General features: G+C 43.2%; 1 protein-coding gene across 2 annotated transcripts in view; it reads right to left on the bottom strand.

Moving 5' to 3' along the window:
• Positions 1 to 20,207, bottom strand: part of DDX46 (DEAD-box helicase 46) — an 83,326-nt gene that overhangs the window by 56,944 nt on the left and 6,175 nt on the right. For both annotated transcript variants that reach the window (XM_031666468.1, XM_031666469.1), the window contains exons 3-6: positions 17,731 to 17,874; positions 12,064 to 12,160; positions 7,901 to 8,066; positions 3,698 to 3,849 (exon numbers count right to left, since the gene is read on the bottom strand). In XM_031666468.1, coding sequence (XP_031522328.1) covers positions 3,698 to 3,849; positions 7,901 to 8,066; positions 12,064 to 12,160; positions 17,731 to 17,874 — 559 coding nt within the window. The remainder of the gene's footprint in view (positions 1 to 3,697; positions 3,850 to 7,900; positions 8,067 to 12,063; positions 12,161 to 17,730; positions 17,875 to 20,207) is intronic.

Here is a 20,207-nt window from a genome sequence, read left to right as displayed (position 1 = left end):
CAGGGCATTGAGCCAACTGAGTTATTAAATGAAAATAGAAACAACAGACTGTTTTTCTCATTAATTTGTATAAATTTTTAAGCATAATATAATTATATTTTATAATACATCCACTTATCATTTACTGTATTATAGATAATTCTATATAATATCATTATATATACTTTATTTATTGAGATAAAGTTTTGCTCTTGTCACCCAGGCTGGAGTGCAATGGCATGATTTCAGCTCACTGTAACCTCTGCCTCCCAGATTCAGGCAATTCTCCTGCCTCAGCCTCCCCAGTAGCTGGGATTACAGGCGCCCGCCACTATACTCAGCTAAGTTTTGTATTTTTAGTAGAAACAGGGTTTCACCATGTTGGCAGGCTGGTCTCGAACTCCTTATCTCAGGTAATCCACCCACCTAAGTCCCTGCAAAAGTGCTGGGATTACAGGCATGAGCCAGCTTGCCCAATTATATATATATATATATAAAATATACATATAAATATATATAAAACATACATATAAATATATATAAAATATACATATAAATATATATAATATATAATATATAAATATATAATATATAAATATATATAATATGTATATTATATATATAAATATATATATAAAAATATATATATATATATATATATTTTTTTTTTTTCAGACTGAGTCTCATTCTGTTTCCCAGGTTAGAGTACAGTGGTGTGATCTAGGCTAATTGCTCCCAGTTCAACCTATTCCCCTTCCTCAGCCTCCCAAGTAGCTGGGATTAGAGGCATCCGCCATCACACCCAGCTAATTCTTGTATTTTTAGCAGAGATGGTGTTTTGCCATGTTGGCCAGGTTGATCTCTAACTTCTGACCTCAGGTGATCGTCCACCTTGGCCTCCCAAAATGTTGGGATTACAGGCATAAGCCACCACATCCGGTATGATTATATATTTTCAAACTACTACTAGGCTGGGCACAGAGGCTCATGTCTGAAATTCCAGCACTTTGGGAGGCCAAGACAGGAGGATCACTTGAGTCCAGGAGTTCGAGACCAACCTGGGTAACAGAGCGAGATTCCACCTCTATAAACAATTAGCCAGGTGTAGTGGTACATGCCTGTAGTCCTAACTACTAAGAGGGTTGAAGCAGAATAATCGCTTCAGCCCAGGGGTATGAGGTATGATCATGCCACCGCAGCACTCCAGCCTGGGTAACACAGCGAGACCCTGTTGCTAAAAAACATTTTTTTAATTAAAAAATAAAATAAGCTTTGGGAGGCCGAGACGGGCGGATCACGAGGTCAGGACATCAAGACCATCCTGGCTAACACGGTGAAACCCCGTCTCTACTAAAAAATACAAAAAACTAGCGGGGCGAGGTGGCGGGCGCCTGTAGTCCCAGCTAATGTAGTCCCAGCTACTCGAGAGGCTGAGGCAGGAGAACGGCGTAAACCCGGGAGGCGGAGCTTGCAGTGAGCTGAGATCCGGCCACTGCACTCCAGCCTGGGCGACAGAGCGAGACCCCCTCTCAAAAATAAAATAAAATAGCCGGGCGCGGTGGCTCAAGCCTGTAATCCCAGCACTTTGGGAGGCCGAGACGGGTGGATCACGAGGTCAGGAGATCGAGACCATCCTGGCTAACACGGTGAAACCCCGTCTCTACTAAAAAATACAAAAAACTAGCCGGGCGAAGTGGCGGGCGCCTGTGGTCCCAGCTACTCGGGAGGCTGAGGCAGGAGAATGGCGTGAACCCGGGAGGCGGAGCTTGCAGTGAGCTGAGATCCGGCCATCGCACTCCAGCCTGGGTGATAGAGCCAGACTCAGTCTCAAAAAAAAATAAAATAAAATAAAATAAAATAAAATAAAATAAAATAAAATAAGGCCAGGTGCGGAGGCTCACACTTGTAATCTCAGCATTTTGGAAGGCCAAGGCGGACAGATCACTTGAGGTCAGGAATTCAAGACCAGAATGGCCAACATGGTGAAACCGTCTCTACTAAAAATACAAAAATTAGCCAGGTATGGTGGTGGGCACTTGTAATTCCAGCTAATCGGGAGGCTGAGGTAGGAGAATCACTTGAACCTGGGAGGCACAGGGTGCAGTGAGCAGAGATAGTACCTATCACTGCACTCCAGCCTAGGCAACAGAGCAAGACTCCATCTCGAAAAACAAAACAAAACAAAACAAAACATAAATAAATAAAATAAAAAAATAAAATAAAATAAAATAGGGTGGGTGCAGTAGCTAATGCCTGCAATCCCAGCACACTGGGAGGCCAAGGGAGGTGGCTCACCTGAGGTCAGGAGTTCAAGACCAGCCTGGCCAACATGGTGAAACCTCATCTCCACTAAAAATACAAAAATTAGCTGGGCGTGGTGGCAAGGGCCTGTAATCCCAGCTACTCAGGAAGTTGAGGCAGAAGAATCACTTGAACCCAGGAGGTGGAGGTTGCAGTGAGCTAAGACTGTGCCACTGCACTCCAGCCTAGGCAACAAAAGCGATACTCCATCTCAAAAAAATAAATTAAATTAATATAAAAAAATAAAATGAGGCTGGGCATGGTGGTTCACACCTGTAATCCCAGCACTTTGGGAGGCCAAGGTGGGAGGATCACCTGAGGTCAAGAGTTCGTGACCAGCCTGACCAACATGGTGAAACCCGGTCTCCACTAAAAATACTAAACCTAGCCAGGCATAGTGGCAGGCATCTATAATCCCAGCTACTTGGGAGGTTGAGGCAGGAGAATCACTTGAACTCGGGAGGCGGAGGTTGCAGTAAGCCAAGATTGCACCACTGCACTCCAGCTTGGGCAATAGAGCGAGACTCTGTCTCAGAAAAAAAAAATAAATAAATAAATAAATAAATAAATAAATAAATTTTAAAAATGAAACAAAATACTACTAAATGGTATTTTCCAATCACTAGGCAAGCCAGGGGCTTGTACTGGGAGCCTGAATAAACCAATAAATAAAACAGGTAAAAGTCACTGCCCTTAGAGTGCTTACATTTTAGAAGGGAGAAGGGACACACTGTAAACACAAAAAAATATAATTTGTCAAAATGTAATAAATGCTATGAAAAAGAGGAAAAAAAGAATAAAGTGAAGGTCGTCAAGGGGTATCAAAGATGCAGGTGGGCATGGTGGCTCATGCCTGTAATCCCAGGATATTGGGAGGCCAAGGCAGGTGGATCACTTGAGGCCAGGAATTCGAGACCAGCCTAAGCAACATGGTAAAACCTCATCTCTACCAAAATACAAAAATTAGCCAGGAGTGGTGGTTCACACATGTAGTTGCAGCTACTTGGGAGGCTGAGGTAGGTAGACTGCACAGGCCTGGGAGGTGGAGGTTGCAGTGAGCCAAGAAAACACCACTGCACTCCAGCCTGGGCAACAGAGAGAGACTGTTTCAAAAAAAAAAAAGAGTATCAAAGACAGGAGTGCTAGATAAGTCTCCAGAGAACTTATTAAAAAGGTTAATATGTAAGCAAAGATATTAAACAAAGGTGATGGTGTTAAAAGAGTGACTTTTGAAAGAACACTTAGAGCTAAAATTTGCCAGTATCTCTGGTACTTAGAAAAAGTACTGCCATCTCTCAGATGAGGAGAAAGAAAACTGTTAGCTTTATAAAATCATGCAAATCAGTAGGACAATGCAATGGAGAATTCAAGTTACCCAAAAGGAAATAGAAATCTTTAAAAATAAGAAATTCCATACCTTTTCATTTCCCCCACCACCTTTTACACTTCTCATGTTAAATTTTTTTACTTCCTCTTTCACTTCTTCCATGTAAGCATCTAATGGATCTAACTCCTCACCCTCCATTTCATTTCCTTCCTTTTCAGCTTCTGCAGGATCATCTTCATCATCTAAAATACCAGAATACACTTTCTTTAAACATCTGTTTCAATATGCAATATTTCACAATCAGACCACACCCCACCTCTCTAACCTTTTCTCCCACTGCCCAAACACCCCTTTTCCAATTACTCCAGCAATCCAGCAGTTCAAATGCTCACTTTCGGAGGTTTTTCCATTTTTACATGAAGCATGTATTACTTTTGAATATTAACAATGACAAAATAAATATGAATAAAATATAAATTGTTTGGTTGTAAAAGGGTCAAAAGATTAATTATGCCAAAAAAGATGATCTCCAATAATAGATTTTACAGCTATACAGCTGGATGCAGAACTACAAACTTTCTCTGCTAAATGACTTTTTTTGTTTCTTTGTTTCCTCTTTTTTTTTTTTTTTTGAGATGGAGTCTCGCTCTGTCGCCCAGGCTGGAGTGCAGTGGCACAATCTCTGCTCCCTGCAAGCTTCGCCTCCCAGGTTCACACCATTCTCTTGCCTCAGCCTCACAAGTACCTGCCACTATAGGGGCCCACCACGCCTGGCTAATCTTTTGTATTTTTAGTAGAGACAGGGTTTCACCATGTTAGCGAGGATGGTCTCAAACTCCTGACCTCGTTATCCGCCCGCCTCAGCCTCCCTAAGTGCTGGGATTACAGGCATGAGCTTTCTTTTGTTTTTCTTTTTTTTGAGACAGAGTCTCGCTCTGTGGCCCAGGCTGGAGTGCAGTCACGATCTCAGCTTACTGCAACCTCTGCATCTTGGGTTCAAGCAATTCTCCTGCCTCAGCCTCCTGAGTAGCTAGGATTACAGGCACACGCCACCACACCTGGCTAATTTTTGTAGTTAATAGAGACGAGGTCTCACCATGTTTGTCAGGCTGGTCTCAAACTCCTGACCTCGTGATCCACCCACCTCAGCCTCCCAAAGTCCTAGGAGTACAGGCATGAGCCATCACGTCTGCTAAATGACATTTTCAATTACAGTTGATCCCTGAACAACATAGGTTTGAACTGCATGGGTCCACATGGAAGTAAATTTTCTTCTGCCTTTGCCACCCCAGAGAGAAGATCAACTCCTCCTCCTCTTCTTCCTTCTCAGCCTACTCAATGTGAAGACAACAAGAATGAAGACTTTTAAGATGACCCACTTCAACTTAATGGACAGTAAATATATTTTCTCTTTCTTGTAATTCTTTTTTTTTTCCGAGACAGAGTTTCGCTCTGTCGCCAGTCTGGAGTGCAGTGGCGTGATCTCGGCTCACTGACTACAACCTCCATCTCTCAGGTTCAAGTGATTCTCCTGCCTCAGCCTCCCAAGTAGCTGGGACTACAGATGTGTGCCACCAGGTCCAGCTAATTTTTGTATTTTTAGTAGAGATGGAGTTTCACCACGTTGGCCAGGATCTTGATCTCTTGACCTTGTGAACTGCCCGCCTTGGCCTCCCAAAGCACTGGGATTACAGGCGTGCACCAGCGTGCCCGGCCTATTAATTCTCTTAATAACATTCTTTTCTCCAGCTTACCATATTAAAAGAATATAGTATTTAATACATAAAGCATACAAAGTATGTGTTATTCAACTGTTCATGTTACTGGTGAACAGTAAGCAGGTAATGCTTAGTTTCTGGGGAGTAAAAAGTTATATATGGATATTTCACTGCGTAGGGAGGTTGGAGTGCTGAGCTACCAAGTTGTTCAAGGGTCAACTGTATTTCTTCTCTTTCAATACCTTTCAATCACAGAAGACGGCGTATCTTAGTTATGTAGAAAAGATTAGATTGTCTTGAATTAAGATATCATGACTACTTGGCGGGGCGTGATGGCTCACACTTGTAATCCCAGTGCTTTGGGAGGCAGATCACAAGGCCAGGAGTTCGAGACCAGCCTGGCCACCACAGTGAAACCCTATCTCTATTAAAAATAGGCCAAGGTGGGCAGATCACAAGGTTGGGAGTTCGACACCAGCCTGGCCAATGTGGTGAAACCTCATCTCTACTAAAAATACAAAAAAATTAGTTGGGCGTGGCAGTGTATACCTGTAATCCCAGCTACTGTGCAGGCTGAGGCAAAGAATTTCTTGAACCCAGGAGGTGGAGGCTGCAGTGAGCCAGATGCGCCACTGCACTCAAGCGTGGGCAACAAAGCGAGACTCCGTCTCAAAAAAAAAAAAAAATGACATCATAACTACTTATAGACAGAATCTATTTAAACCATTATTTGGAACTTTCACAGAAAATGAACCAAAATCTCGTTTTCCTATAAAATTATACAACCTTCTACTTTACTAAAATCTTAAAAGTCAAAATCAGATATGAAGGGAAATGTTTCCATCCTAAATTATGAAGCATCAGCAGCCAGGCACAGTGGCTCCCACCTGTAATCCCAGCAGTGAGAAAGGTCAAAGCAGCAGGCTCCCTTGACCCCAGGAGTTCGAGACTAGCTGGGCAACATATCGAGACCTTGGCTCTTCAAAAAATGACAAAATTAACTGGGCATGGTGGCTCACACCTGTAGTCCCAGCACTTTGGGAGGCCAAAGTGGGAGGATCACCTGAGGTCAGGAGTTTAAAACCAGCCTGGCCAACATAGCAAAACCCCAGCTGTACTAAAAATACAAAAACTCAAAAATTATCCAGGCATGGTGGCAGGTGCCTGTAATCCTGGCTACTTGAAAAGCTGAGGCTCAAGAGAATTGCTTGAACCTCGGAGGCACAGACTACAGTGCCACCTGGGTGACAGAGCGAGACTCAGTCAAAAAAGAAAAAAGAAAAAGACAAAATCAGCCAGGCATGGTGGCTACTCTGGAGGCTGAGGCAAAAAAATCACTTGAGCCCAGGAGGTCGAGGCTGCAGTGAACCATGACTGTGCCACTGCACTTCAGCCTAGGCAACAGAGTGAAACTCTACCTCCAAAAAAATAGAAAAATCAGAGGAGGGACTTGAAAGCATGCCCTTAATTTACTCTCCTTATTAACATTCACATTGCTAGTAATATATTAAAGAGCTATTTACTGGCTATGCTCATAAGCACTCAATGATTCACTCTAAAGTAAAATCAGTGATGCTTACTAAACACAATTTTATGTTTCAAATTACAACATAAATATTAAAAGGGGCTTTTACAATCTCAATTCCAATTCTGGGTATATACTTCACAGAACTCAATACAGAGACTCAAACAGATATTTATACACCAATGGCCACAGGAGCATTACTCACAATAACAAAAAGGTGGAAACAACCAAATTATCCAACAGCAGGTGAATGAACAAACAAAACTTGGCATACATATATACAGTGAACTATTATTCAGCCATATAAAAAAGGAAATTCCGAGATGCTACAACATACATGTACCCTGAAAACATTATGCTAAGTGAAATAAGCCAGACACAAAAAGATAAGTATTTATCATGATTCCACTTATGTGAGGTAGCTAGACCAAACAAATTCAGAGACAGAAAACAGAACAAAGGTTGTAAGAGGTAGCGCGAAAAGGCGCCATAGAGTTATTTAAAAGGTGCAGAGTTTCTGCATGGAATGACCAAAAAGTCATGGAAACAGACAGTGGCAATGACTGCACAACACTACAAATGTATTTATCACCAAATTGAAACTTGAAAATGATGAAAATGGTAAACAGGGCCAGGCGTGTTGGCTCACACCTGTAATCCCAGCACTTTGGGAGGCCAAGGCAGGCGGATCACGAGGTCAGGAGACTGAGACCATCCTGGCTAACACGGTGAAACCCCATCTCTACTAAAAATACAAAAAATTAGCTGGGCGTGGTGGCGGGCGCCTGTAGTCCCAGCTACTTGGGAGGCTGAGGCAGGAGAATGGTGTGAACCTGGGAGGCAGAGCTTGCAGTGAGCCAAGATTGCGCCACTGCACTCCAGCCTGGGCAACAGAGCGAGACTCGGTCTCAAAAAAAAAGAAGAAAATGGTAAATAGTGTATTATGCATAGTTTTCAACAATAAAAAAGATTAAAAATCCCTTACAAAATATTATTCATACAATATTCTACATGAGTTTTTATACAGGCTATCAGGCTAAAAAAATATACCATCATCGTCCTCTAAACTCCATTTTTTCCCTTGTTTCATCTCTTCGATTTCCTTTTTCAGTTCTCCTATGTTTTCCATAGCCTTTTTACGTTGCTCTTCTCGCCATTTTTCTACTCTTTCTTTTCGCTTTCTCATTTCTTCTTCCAGCTTATTCTGGTCAAAGTTCTTGGGGAATAAAATAAAGAAAGAGATGGAGAAAAATAAAAAGAAAAATCAAATTTAATAACTTTGCTCCAAGTGACATTCCAGTAAGTTCTTCAAAGTATAAAGAAGGGGTAAAAAGGCATTTATACAAACTCCTCAGGGTAGACTTAAATCACACACCTTTATAAATATACGCACAAATATATTACCAAAATGAAATCACAAAAAAAGCATCTTCAAATAAGAAAGCCAAAAGATATATTTCAAACACCATAAATTAATCTAATTTTACTTGCATTATGCACACATAAATTTTATTTCTTCCTAACAATACAAACTAAAGCAATAAGCAAGAAAAGTTTCCCAGTTATTGTCAATTTTAGTCCCCCAAACTCCTCCAAAACTGCCTCTATGAAAAGCAATTTTCTATTACAAGCTAGAAAGTAAATGACATCAACATGATAAAGAAATTTTGTGACCAGGCACGTGGTACATGTCTGTGGTCCCAGCTACTTGGGAAGCTGAGGCTAGAGGATCCCTTGAGCACAGGAGGTTGAGATCAGCCTCGGCAACAAAGGGAGACTGTGTTATTAAGAAAATAAAAGTTTAGGCCGAGCGTGGTGGCTCAAGCCTGTAATCCTAGCACTTTGGGAGGCCAAGACGGGAGGATCACGAAGTCAGGAGATCGAGACCATCCTGGCTAACACAGTAAAACCCTGTCTCTACTAAAAAAAATACAAAAAACTAGCAGGGCGAGGTGGCGGGCACCTGTAGTCCCAGCTACTCGGGAGGCTGAGGCAGGAGAATGGCGTAAACCCAGGAGGCGGAGCTTGCAGTGAGCTGAGATCTGGCCACTGCACTCCAGCCTGAGCGACAGAGCAAGACTCCGTTTCAAAAAAAGTAAATAAATAAAAGAAAATAAAAGTTTATGGCCAGGCACGGTGGCTTACACCTGTGATCCCAGCACTGTGGAAGCTGAGGTGGGTGGATCCCTTGAGGTCAGGAAGTAAAGACCGGCCTTGCCAAAATGGTGAAACCCTGTCTCTACTAAAAACACAAAATTAGCTGGGCATGGTTCCCCATTCCTGTAGTCCCAGCTACTCAGGAGGCTGACGCAGGAGAATTGCTTCAACTCAGGAGGCGGAGGTTGCAGCGAGCTGAGATCACGCCATTGTACTCCAGCCTCGGCAACAAGAGCAGAACTCCATCTCAAAAAAAATGAATAGGCCAGGCTCATGCTTGTAATCCCAGCACTTTGGGAGGCAGAGGCGGGCAGATTGCCTGAAGGCAGGAGTTCGAGACCAGTCTGGCCAACATGGGGAAATCCCATCTCTACAAAAAATACAAAAAAAATAGCTGGGCATGGTGGCATGCGCCTGTAATCCCAGCTACTCGGGAGGCTGAGGCAGGGGAATTGCTTGAACAAAGGAGGCAGAGGTTGCAGTGAGCCGAGATCACACCACTGCACTCTAGCCTGGGTGACAGAGCAAGACTCCATCTCAAAAAAATAACAAATAAATAAATAAATAAAAACAAAATCGGCAAAAGATACGAATATGCCATTCAAATAAAAGTGAAAATGGTTAATAAACTTGAGAAAATGGCCAGATGCGGTGGCTCACACCTGTAATCTCAGCACTTTGGGAGGCCGAGGCAGGTGGAACACCTGAGGTTGGGAGTTTGAGACCAGCCTGACCAACATGGAGAAACCCCGTCTCTACTAAAAATACAAAATTAGCCAGGCATGGTGGCACATGCCTGTAATTCCAGCTACTCGGGAGGCTAAGGCAGGAGAATAGCTTGAACCCAGGAGGTGGAGGTTGCGGTGAGCCTAGATCACGCCATTGCACTCCAGTCTGGGAAACAAGAGCAAAACTGTCTCAAAAAAAAAAAAAAAAATTAGAAAATACATTCTTATTAAATTATAAATACATATTATATTCACAGCATTTAAATATTCACTCATTTAAGATATGCAGCTGAATATAAGGAATATCAATCACTTCCTAAGAGATTGGAAAAATTAAACTTTGAAATTCCCATGGGGGCAAGGATGTACAGAAACAAATGTATTCACGTCTAAATTCTTTTTTTTGGTTTTTTGGTTCTGGGGTTTTTTTGAGACAGTCTTGCTGTCACCCAGGCTGGAGTGCAGTGGCATGAACTCGGCTCAATGAAATCTCCGCCTCCCAGGTTCAAGCTCCCGAGAAACTGGGATTACAGGCACATGCCACCACACCTGGCTAATTTTGTATTTTTAGTAGCAACAGAGTCTCACTGTGTTGGCAGGCTGGTCTTGAACTCCTGACCTCAAGTGATCTGCCTGCCTCAGCCTCCCAAATTCCTGGGATTACAGGCATGAGCCACAGCACCTGGCATCATGTCTAAATTCCTAAGTCTAAATCTTTTTTTTCAGACAGTCTCGCTGTCACCAGGCTGGAGTGCACTGGCTGGATCTTGGCTAATTGCAATCTCCAAGTCCTGGGTTCAAGACGTTCTCCTGCCGCAGCCTCCCGAGTAGCTGGGATTACAGGCACGCGCATCCACAACCAGCTAATCTTTGTATTTTTAGTAGAGACAAGGTTTCACCACGGTGGCCAAGAGGTCACAATCTCTTGACCTCGTGATCTACCCACCTTGGCCTCCCAAAGTGCTGGGATTACAGGTATGAGCCACCACGCCCGGCCTTCAAGCTTTTTGTGAGACAGAGTTTCGCTCTTGTTGCCCAGGCTGGAGTGCAATAGTGCGATTTTGGCTCATGCAACCTCTACCTCCCAGGTTCAAGTGATTCTCCTGCCTCAGTCTCCCAAGTAGCAGGGATTACAGGCACGTGCCACCACGTCTGGCTAATTTTTGTATTTTTAGTAGTGATGGGGTTTTACCATATTGGTCAGGCTGGTCTAGAACTCCTCACCTCAGGTGATCCACCTGCCTTGGCCTCCCAAAGTGGTGAGATTACAGGCATGAGCCACCGTGCCCAGCCTTAAGTCTAAATTTATACAAATTTTTTGGAAGGCAACTGATAATGTTCATATGGTAAGACCACATTTTTATGTAAAAAGAGATAATGTGTATAGATGTGCAACTTCTTTTGGAAAATTTTCCCACAGGGGTAAATATTATTTAATCTTCCTTTTTATCTTTCACAACTGGTTATTTTAAAATAAAGCTTACAGCATTAAAAAGAAAAAATTTGTCGTCATAGAAACAAGTTTGTTTTTGTTTTTGAGACGGAGTCTTGCTCTGTCGCCCAGGCTGTAGTGGCCCAGTCTCAGCTCACTGCAAGCTCCGCCTCCCGGGTTCACGCCATTCTCCTGCCTCAGCCTCCCAAGTAGCTGGGACTACAGGCGCCTGCTACCACATCCGGCTAATTTTTTTTTGTATTTTTAGTAAAGACAGGATTTCACCCTGTTAGCCAGGATGGTTTTGCTCTCCTGACCTCATGATCCGCCCACCTTGCCCTCCCAAAATGCTGGGATTACAGGCATGAGCCACTGCACCCAGCCCATAGAAACAAGTCTGATGCATGCCTGTAGTCCCAACTACTTGGGAGGCTGAGGCAAGAGAATCGTTTGAACTCAGGAGGCGGAGGTTGTAGTGAGCCGAGAATGTGCCACTGCAGCACTCCAGCCTGGGCAACACAGCGAGACTCTTACCTCAAAAAAAAGAGAAAGAGGCCGGGCGCGGTGGCTCACGCCTGTAATCCCAGCACTTTGGGAGGCCGAGGCGGGCGGATCACAAGGTCAGGAGATCGAGACCACAGTGAAACTCCGTCTCTACTAAAAATACAAAAAATTAGCCGGGCGCGGTTGTGGGCGCCTGTAGTCCCAGCTACTCGGGAGGCTGAGGCAGGAGAATGGCGTGAACCCGGGAGGCGGAGCTTGCAGTGAGCCGAGATCGCGCCACTGCACTCCAGCCTGGGGGACAAAACGAAAACCCTTTCTCAAAAAAAAAAAAAAAAAAAAAAAGAGAAAGAAACAAGTATGATATACAATTATTTTTAAATTAATAAACATACGCCAGCATCTTTTTCTTTTTCATCCTCCTTGTCATCTTTGTCTTTTTTCTTCTCTTTAGAGCTTTCCCCACCATCAGTTTTCTCTTTGGACCTAGATCTACCAAAAAAATAAAAGAGACAAGAGAAATATCATTCATTTGTGCTTAGAAACATTCATTATTAAATACTTTTTTTCTTTTTGAGACAGTGTCTCACTCGGTCGCCTGGAATGGAGTGCAACGGCGTGATATCGGCTCATTGCAACCTCCACCTCTCGGACTCAAGCGATTCTCCTGTCACAGACTCTCAAACAGCTGAGATTACAGGTGCAAGCCACCACACTCACAATTTTTGTGGTTTTTTTTTTTTGAGACAGAGTCTTGCTCAGTCGCCCAGGCTGGAGTGCGGTGGCGTGATCTCGGCTCACTGCAAGCTCCGCCTCCCGGCTTCACGCCATTCTCCTGCCTCAGCCTCCCGAGTAGCTGGGACTACAGGCGCCCGCCACTACGCCAGGCTAGTTTTTTTGTATTTTTAGTAGAGACGGGGTTTCACCGTGTTAGCCAGGATGGTCTTGATTTCCTGACCTCGTGATCCGCCCGTCTTGGCCTCCCAAAGTGATGAGATTACAGGCGTGAGTCACTGCACCCGGCCTTGTATTTCTAGTAGAGACAGGTTTTTTTGTATTTCCAGTAGAGACAGGTTTTCACCATGTTGGCCAGGCTGGTCTTGAACTTCTAACCTCAGGTGATCTGCCCGCCTCAGCCTCTAGTATTAGAGGAATATTATAATATTAATATTCCTCATGCCTGGGATTATAGGCATGAGCCACCTTGCCCGGCCTTAAAATACTTTTACAGGTGGGGTGAGGTAGCTCACACTTACATTCCCAATGCTTTGGGAGGCCAAGGCAGGAGGATCAATTGAAAACAGGAGTTAAAGAGATCAGCCAGGGCAACATAACAAGATCCAATCTTTCCAAAAAATTCTAAGAATTAGCTCGGTATAGTGGTGTGCACCTGCAGCCCTACCTACTGAGGAGGCAGAGACAAGACGATTACTTGAGCCCAGTAGTTCGAGGCTGCAGTTAGTTATGATCCCATCACTGCACTCCAGCTTGGGTGACAAAGTGAGACCCTGTCTCTTCAAAAAAAAAAAAAAAAGACATAGGTCAGACATAGTGGCTCATGCCTGTAATCTCAGCATTTTGGGAGGCCAAGGCAGGAAGATCATTTGAGCCCAGGAGTTCGAGACCAGCCAGGATAATATAGTGAGATGTCATCTCTATTAAATTAAAACAAAAAATACATAAATACACTTACTAGATTTGTATTCCACTATTTAGGTAAGAAATAAACTTCTAAGAGTCAACTGTGTTTTCATATTCCATTAATAAACACCTGGAGGCCAGGCACAGTGGCTCACGCCCGTAATCCCAGCACTTTGAGAGGCCGAGGCAGGCAGATCACAAGGTCAGGAGATTGAAACCATCCTGGTCAACATGGTGAAACCCCATCTCGGCAGGGCACGGTGGCTCACGCCTGTAATCCCAGCCCTTTGGGAGGTCCAGGCAAGTGGATCACATGAGGTCAGGAGTTCTAGACCAGTCTGACCAACATGGTGAAACCCTGTCTCTACTAAAAATACAAAAATTAGCCAGGCTTGGTGACAGGAGCCTGTAATCCCAGCTATTTGGGGGTGGGAGGCCAAGGCAGGAGAATTGCTTGAACCCGGAAGGCGGAGGTTGCAGTGAGCTGAAATCCAGCCACTGCACTCCAGCCTGGGCGACAGGGCGAGACTCCGTCTCAAAAAAAAAAAAAAAAACTTGAAAATATAATGGGCCGGGCACGGTGGCTCACACCAGCACTTTGGGAGGCCAAGGTGGGCGGACCACAAGGTCAGGCTATCGAGACCATCCTGGCTAACATGGTGAAACCCCATCTCTGCTAAAAATACAAAAAATTAGCCAGGCGTGGTGGTGGGCGCCTGTAGTCCCAGCTACTCGAGAGGCTGAGGCAGGAAAATGGTGTGAACCCGGGAGGCGGAGCTTGCAGTGAGCCAAGATTGTGCCACTGCACTCCAGCCTGGGGCGATGAGCAAGACTCCATCTCAAAAAAAAAAAAAGAAAGAAAATATAATGAAAAAAATTAATTCCATGATTAATCCCATGACACAAATGGGAAACATTACTAAATACTTGAACATACTATATACAAACAACAAAATTTAGGTAGGATAGTTAAAATGTGATAAATGAAGAAACAGACCTATATTCTGCAAGATAATTTATATGTAGTAACATTTAAAATCCCAAGGGACACGCATTTTGAATGCTCTAATGTTCTAACGATTTTTGGGGGCTTGAGACGGAGTCTCTCTCTGTCGGCCAACCTGGAGTGCAGTGGCACAATCTCGGCTCACTGAAATCTCTGCCTCCCGGTTTCAAGCGATTCTCCTGCCTCAGCCTCCCAAGCAGCTGGGATCACAGGTGTGTGCCACCTGTGATCCCACATCTGGCTAATTTTTTATTTTTAGTAAAATAATTTTTTTATTTTACTATAAATAAAAAAATAAATAATTTTTTATTTTTAGTAAAGATGAGGTTTCACCATGTTGGTCAGGCTGGTCTCAAACTCCTGACCTTGTGATCCACCCGCCTCGGCCTCCCAAAGTGCTGGGATTACAGGCGTGAGCCACTTCACCTGGCCTTCTAACGATTTTCTAATGTTAAAATAACCTGCCATCCTTGGAATAAACCCAACTTGTTTATGCACCCCAACTTACGGCATCTCATAACGAATAAAATTTCTTAATTTTAATGTAATCAAATTAGTCCATCTTTTTTCTCCTTTATAACTGGTGCTTTTTAAAGTAGTTTAGAAATCCTTCCAGATTTGATGTAAGATACCTAGAGGTGAAGAAGATACTCTCTAGTACAAACTTTTAAAAGGTTTAGAATTTTGCCATCTAATTTCGTCTTTGCTTGGAATTGCTTTTTGTTCACAAAATATGGTAGGCAGTCTTATTTCATAAAAGGATACTAGATATCCCTAGAAAAATTTTTTTAATTTTCTGGCCAGGCTTGGTGGCTCACGCCTGTAATCCTAGCACTTTGGAAGGCCGAGGCGGGTGGATCATAAGGTCAGGAGATCGAGACCATTCTCGCTAACACAGTGAAACCCCATCTCTACTAAAAAATAAAAAAAATTAGCCGGGCATGTTGGCACACGCCTGTAAGTCCCAGCTACTCAGGAGGCTGAGGCAGGAGAATTGCTTGAACTCACGAGGCAGAGGTTGCAGTGAGCCGAGATGGCACCATTACATTCCAGCCTGGGCAACAGAATGAGACTTTGTCTCAAAAAAAAAAAAAAAAAATTCTCCACTTATTACAGCACCACCTCTGTCACCTAATCAAATTACCATGTGTATGGATGTGTTTCTGGGCTCTTTACATGGTTCACTAATCTGTTTGTCCACTGCTACACAAATTGCACATTGTCTTAATTTCTGTAACTTTTTGGTTTTTTTTTTTTTTTTTTTTTTTTTGAGAAGGAGTTTCACTCTTGTTGCCCAGGCTGGAGTGCAATGGCACAATCTTTGCTCACTGCAACCTCCACCTCCTGGTTTCAAGCTATTCTCCTGTCTTAGTCTCCTGAGTAGCTGGGATTACAGGCATATCACCACGCCCAGCTAATTTTGTATTTTTAGTAGAGATGGGGTTTCTCCACATTGGTCAGGCTGGTCACGAACTCCCGACCTCAGGTGATCCGCCCACCTCGGCCTCCCAAAGTGCTGGGATTACAGGCATGAGCCACCGCACCCAGCCTAATTTCTGTAACTTTTAAGACAAGTCTTGGCTGGGCGCGGTGGCTCACGCCTGTAATCCCAGCACTTTGGGAGGCCGAGGTGGGCAGATCACTTGAGGTCAGGAGTTCCAGATCAGTTCGGCAAACATGCCAAAATCCTATCTCCACTAAAAATACAAAAATTAGCTTGGTATGGTGGCGGGAACCTGCAATCCCAGCTACTTGGGAGGCTGAGGCAGGAAAATTGCTTGAACCCCACAGGCAGAGCTTGCAGTGAACTGAGATTGTGCCTCTGCACTCCAGCCTGGGCAACAGAGTGAGACTCTGTCTCCAAAAAAAAAAAAAAGTATTCAACTCCAACTTCATTATTAATCACGGAAATGCAAACTGAAACAATAACAATATTATTATTACACATCTGTCCAGTTGGCAAAAATTTAAAGGACTGACAATTCCAAATACTGAAAAGGGCATGGGATAACAGCATTCTCACCCACTGATAGTACAAGTATCATTAGTACAAACTCTTTGAAAAGCAATTTGAGATTAACTACTAAAAATAAAGCTATGTTTATTCTACAACCAAGCACTTTCACTTCTAGAAATGCACACTAGGAAAAAGGTATGTGCATATATACCAAGAGATACACACACAAAAGCTAATAGCCCAAAGGTTAAAACATCCATTTTCAGTAGAATGGATAAATTATGGGATATTTATACCACAGAATACTACTCAGCAACGAAAATGAACTACTGCTGTAACATGTGAATCTCAAACAATGTTGAGCAAAGACACATATGAACACATGACTCCATTCATGTAAAGATAAAAAGAAAACATAAATCTAAATTTTTTTTCCAGATGCAAACGCAGTTGTAAAACTATAAGGAAATGAAGAAAATTACTAGCACAAAAGTCAGCAGTGGTTTCACCTCGCAGGTAGAGAGTTAGGTCAGAGAAGATAAATGGAGGACTTACGGGATACTGACAATGTTTTATTTCTTGACTTTGATGGTGGGCATATGATATTTGTTTTATAATTACTTAATAAACTACATGTTTTTTTGGTTGTTTTTTTTTTCTGAGACAGAGTCTCACTCTGTTGCCCAGAGCTAGAGTGCAATGGTGCCATCATCTCAGCTCACTGCAACCTCCGCCTCCTGGTTCAAGCATTTCTCCCACCTCAGCCTCCCAAGTAGCTGGGATTACAGGCATGTGCCACCATGCCCAGCTGATTTTTGTATTTTTAGTAGAGATGGGGTTTTACCATGTTGGCCAGGCTGGTCTCAACCTCCTAATCTCGTGATCTGCCTGCCTCGACCTCCCCAAGTGCTGGGATTACAGGAATGAGCCACCGCGCCCAATCATAATAAACTGTATGTTTATATTTTGCTCACTTTTTCTGAATTTATATTTTGTTTTTAACTGATATAGAACTTCCAGAATGGGCAGAGTGGCTCACACCTATAATCCCAGGACTTTTGGAGGCCTAGGTGAGAGGATCGCTTGAGTCTACAAGTTTGAGGTTAGTGAGCTATGTTCTTGCCACTTCACTCCAGCCTGGGCAACAGAGTGAGACCTTGTCTGAAAAGAAAATGACAGAGTTTCTACAAAGATGTCTGTAAAATACATTTCCGATCAATAGTATGTATTAAATAAGAATACAATGTATTGACTGTTAAAACTGACAGAATCTAGTATTTTCCAGCTGAATTACAAACATTATAACCGATTAAAATAAAACATTGCCAACAGTTCATGGTAGGAGCCAAATACAGTTAATTCTCTACAAAAATAAATTTAAAGGAAAAAAAAGAAAGGCGCAGAGAAGGGAAGCAGTCCTCAATCTGCATTATAGATGCAGCCCAATGATAACATTACCTATTCTCAATTTTCTTGCTTTTATTGCCAGGACTGGAGGATCGGGATCGCCGGCCCCGGCTTCTACTCCTTGAGCGTCTCCTGTCTCTACTTCGAGATCTTCTTCGCTCTCGGCTTCTGTCTCTCTCTCTACTTCTGGAACGTCTGAAAGGGGAACACTTTTCATTTATTCTATGACCAAATGGAGTTACTATTTCAGATCAGGATTCTGTCCCACATTGAAAGAATCTTAATTACTACCATCATTAAAGGCAGAGATCTCAATGAAGTAAAGCCAGGTCTTACAAGTGCTCAATGAAAGAAATGAGAATACTAATTTTTTTTTTTTTTTAAGACAATGTCTCAGTTCTGTCACCCAGGCTGGAGTGCAGTGGCACAATTGCAGCTCACTGCAACCTCTGCCTTCCAGGTTCAAGTGATTCTCCTGCCTCAGTCTCCCCAGTAGCTGGGATTACAGATCTGCACCACCATGCCAGGCTAATTTTTTTTTTTTTTTTTTGAGACAGAGTTTCACTCTTGTTGCCCAGGCTGGAGTGCAATGGCACGATCTCAGCTCGCCACAACCTCTGTCTCCTGGGTTAAAGCGATTCTCCTGCCTCAGCCTCCTGAGTAGCTGGGATTACAGGCATGTGCCACCATGTCCAGCCAATTTTGTATTTTTAGAGATGGGCTTTCTCTATGTTGGTCAGGCTGGTCTCGAACTCCCAACCTCAGGTGATCTGCCTGCCTCAGCCTCCCTAAGTGCTGGGATTACAGGCATGAGCCACCATGCCAGGCCAGAGAATACTAATTTCATAAAGATGTTTGTGAAAAAACATAATAAATCTGTAATTAACATCGATTTAAAATTGATGGTCTAAGATAGAATACCTAGTTTCAGATAGCCTAAACCTAAGTATAAGGATAGGCATAATGGGGCTACTAAAAGATCACTGATCTGAAGATGAAGAGGCAAGAATTTCTATCCTGCTACTCCTGGTAACTAATGACATGATACAGGTCAGATCTCCAACTTTCTGGGTCTCAGTTTCATCATCTATAAAATATGGAGACTTCACTTGACATCTTTGAAATCCTTCTTGCTCTAAAATCTTATGATTCTACTTTCACACCAAAAAGTCAAAGACCAAATGTTAAATAACCATTTTCACTTAAGTACTTGAATTGTGTGAAATTGTCCTAGGACCACAAAATGTGAAAATGAATTAGTTAGCACTACCCACATTGTCACGTGAGAATTTTTTCCTTGAATCCTATGTAATACCAATGTACTCCAATGTCTGAAAAGGATGAAGTTAAATTCTTTCTGTGATCCACTCACAACACAACCTTGTCTTGCTTTCCTATTTTAATGAGAAACTGGGCAAGGTATGGTATCTCATACCTGTAGTCCCAACCTTTTGGGAGGCCACTAGCAACACAGTTAAGATCCCCATCTCTATGAAAAGCTGTTTTTAATTGGCTGGGTGTGGTGTGTACAGAAGATTACTTTCTATTTTTCTGTTACAAGATGGAGTCCTGATCTGTCACCCAGGCTGGAGTACGGTGGCACCATCTCGGCTCACTGCAACCTCCGCTTCCCGGGTTCAAGCAAGTATCCTGCCTCAGTCTTCCGAGCGGCTGGGAATACAGGCATGCACCAACATGCCGACTAATTTTTTTTTTTTTTTTTTTGAGACAGAATTTTGCTTTTGTTGCCCAGGTTAGAGTGCAATGAATGGCACGATCTCTGCTCACCGCAACTCCACTCCCACGGGGTTCAAGTGATTCTCCTGCCTCAGCCTCCCCAAGTAGCTGGGATTACAGGCATGCACCACCACACCTGGCTAACTCTTTTTTTTTTTTTTCCAGTAGAGACAGGGTTTCACCATGTTGGCCAGGCTGGTCTCAAACTCCTGACCTTGTGATTCACCCACCTCAGCCTCCCAAAGGGCTGAGATTACAGACGTAAGCCACCATGCTTGGCCAACTTTGCCACTATTAAAAATACAAAAATTATCTGGGCGTCATGGAGCATGCATATAATCCCAGCTACTCAAGAGGCTGAGGCACGAGAATCACTTGAACCGGGCAGGCAGAGGTTGCAGTGAGCCAAGATCGCGCCACTGCACTCCAGACTGGGTGACAAAGTGAGACTCTGTCTCAAAATAAATAAATAAATAAATAAATAAATAAAGATTAAGGCGCTCTTTAGTTTAAATCTATGACAGCTCATTAAAATAGTTTAAGAGGCTTGGAGAGAGTCTGCTTTGTTTCCTTTTTCTGTCTGCTTTAGAGGCTGCTCTAAACACACTGTTCAGCAAATGGAAGAAGAGAAAGAGAGAGAGAGGGAGAAAGGAGGGAGGGAGAGGAAGGGAAGGAGATAGGGCGAGAGGGATGGAGGAAGGGAGGGAGGGAAGGAGGGAGAGAGGAAGGAAATTTTACAAATTTCCACAAGGGTGGCAAAAAAAAAAAGGAAAGCAAAATTAACACCTTGG

This window comes from Papio anubis, chromosome 5 (genome assembly GCF_008728515.1).
Source record: "Papio anubis isolate 15944 chromosome 5, Panubis1.0, whole genome shotgun sequence".
Taxonomy (NCBI): domain Eukaryota; kingdom Metazoa; phylum Chordata; class Mammalia; order Primates; family Cercopithecidae; genus Papio; species Papio anubis.
Note: the sequence above shows the minus strand (reverse complement) of the source record. Positions and strands in the feature narration are given on the sequence as shown.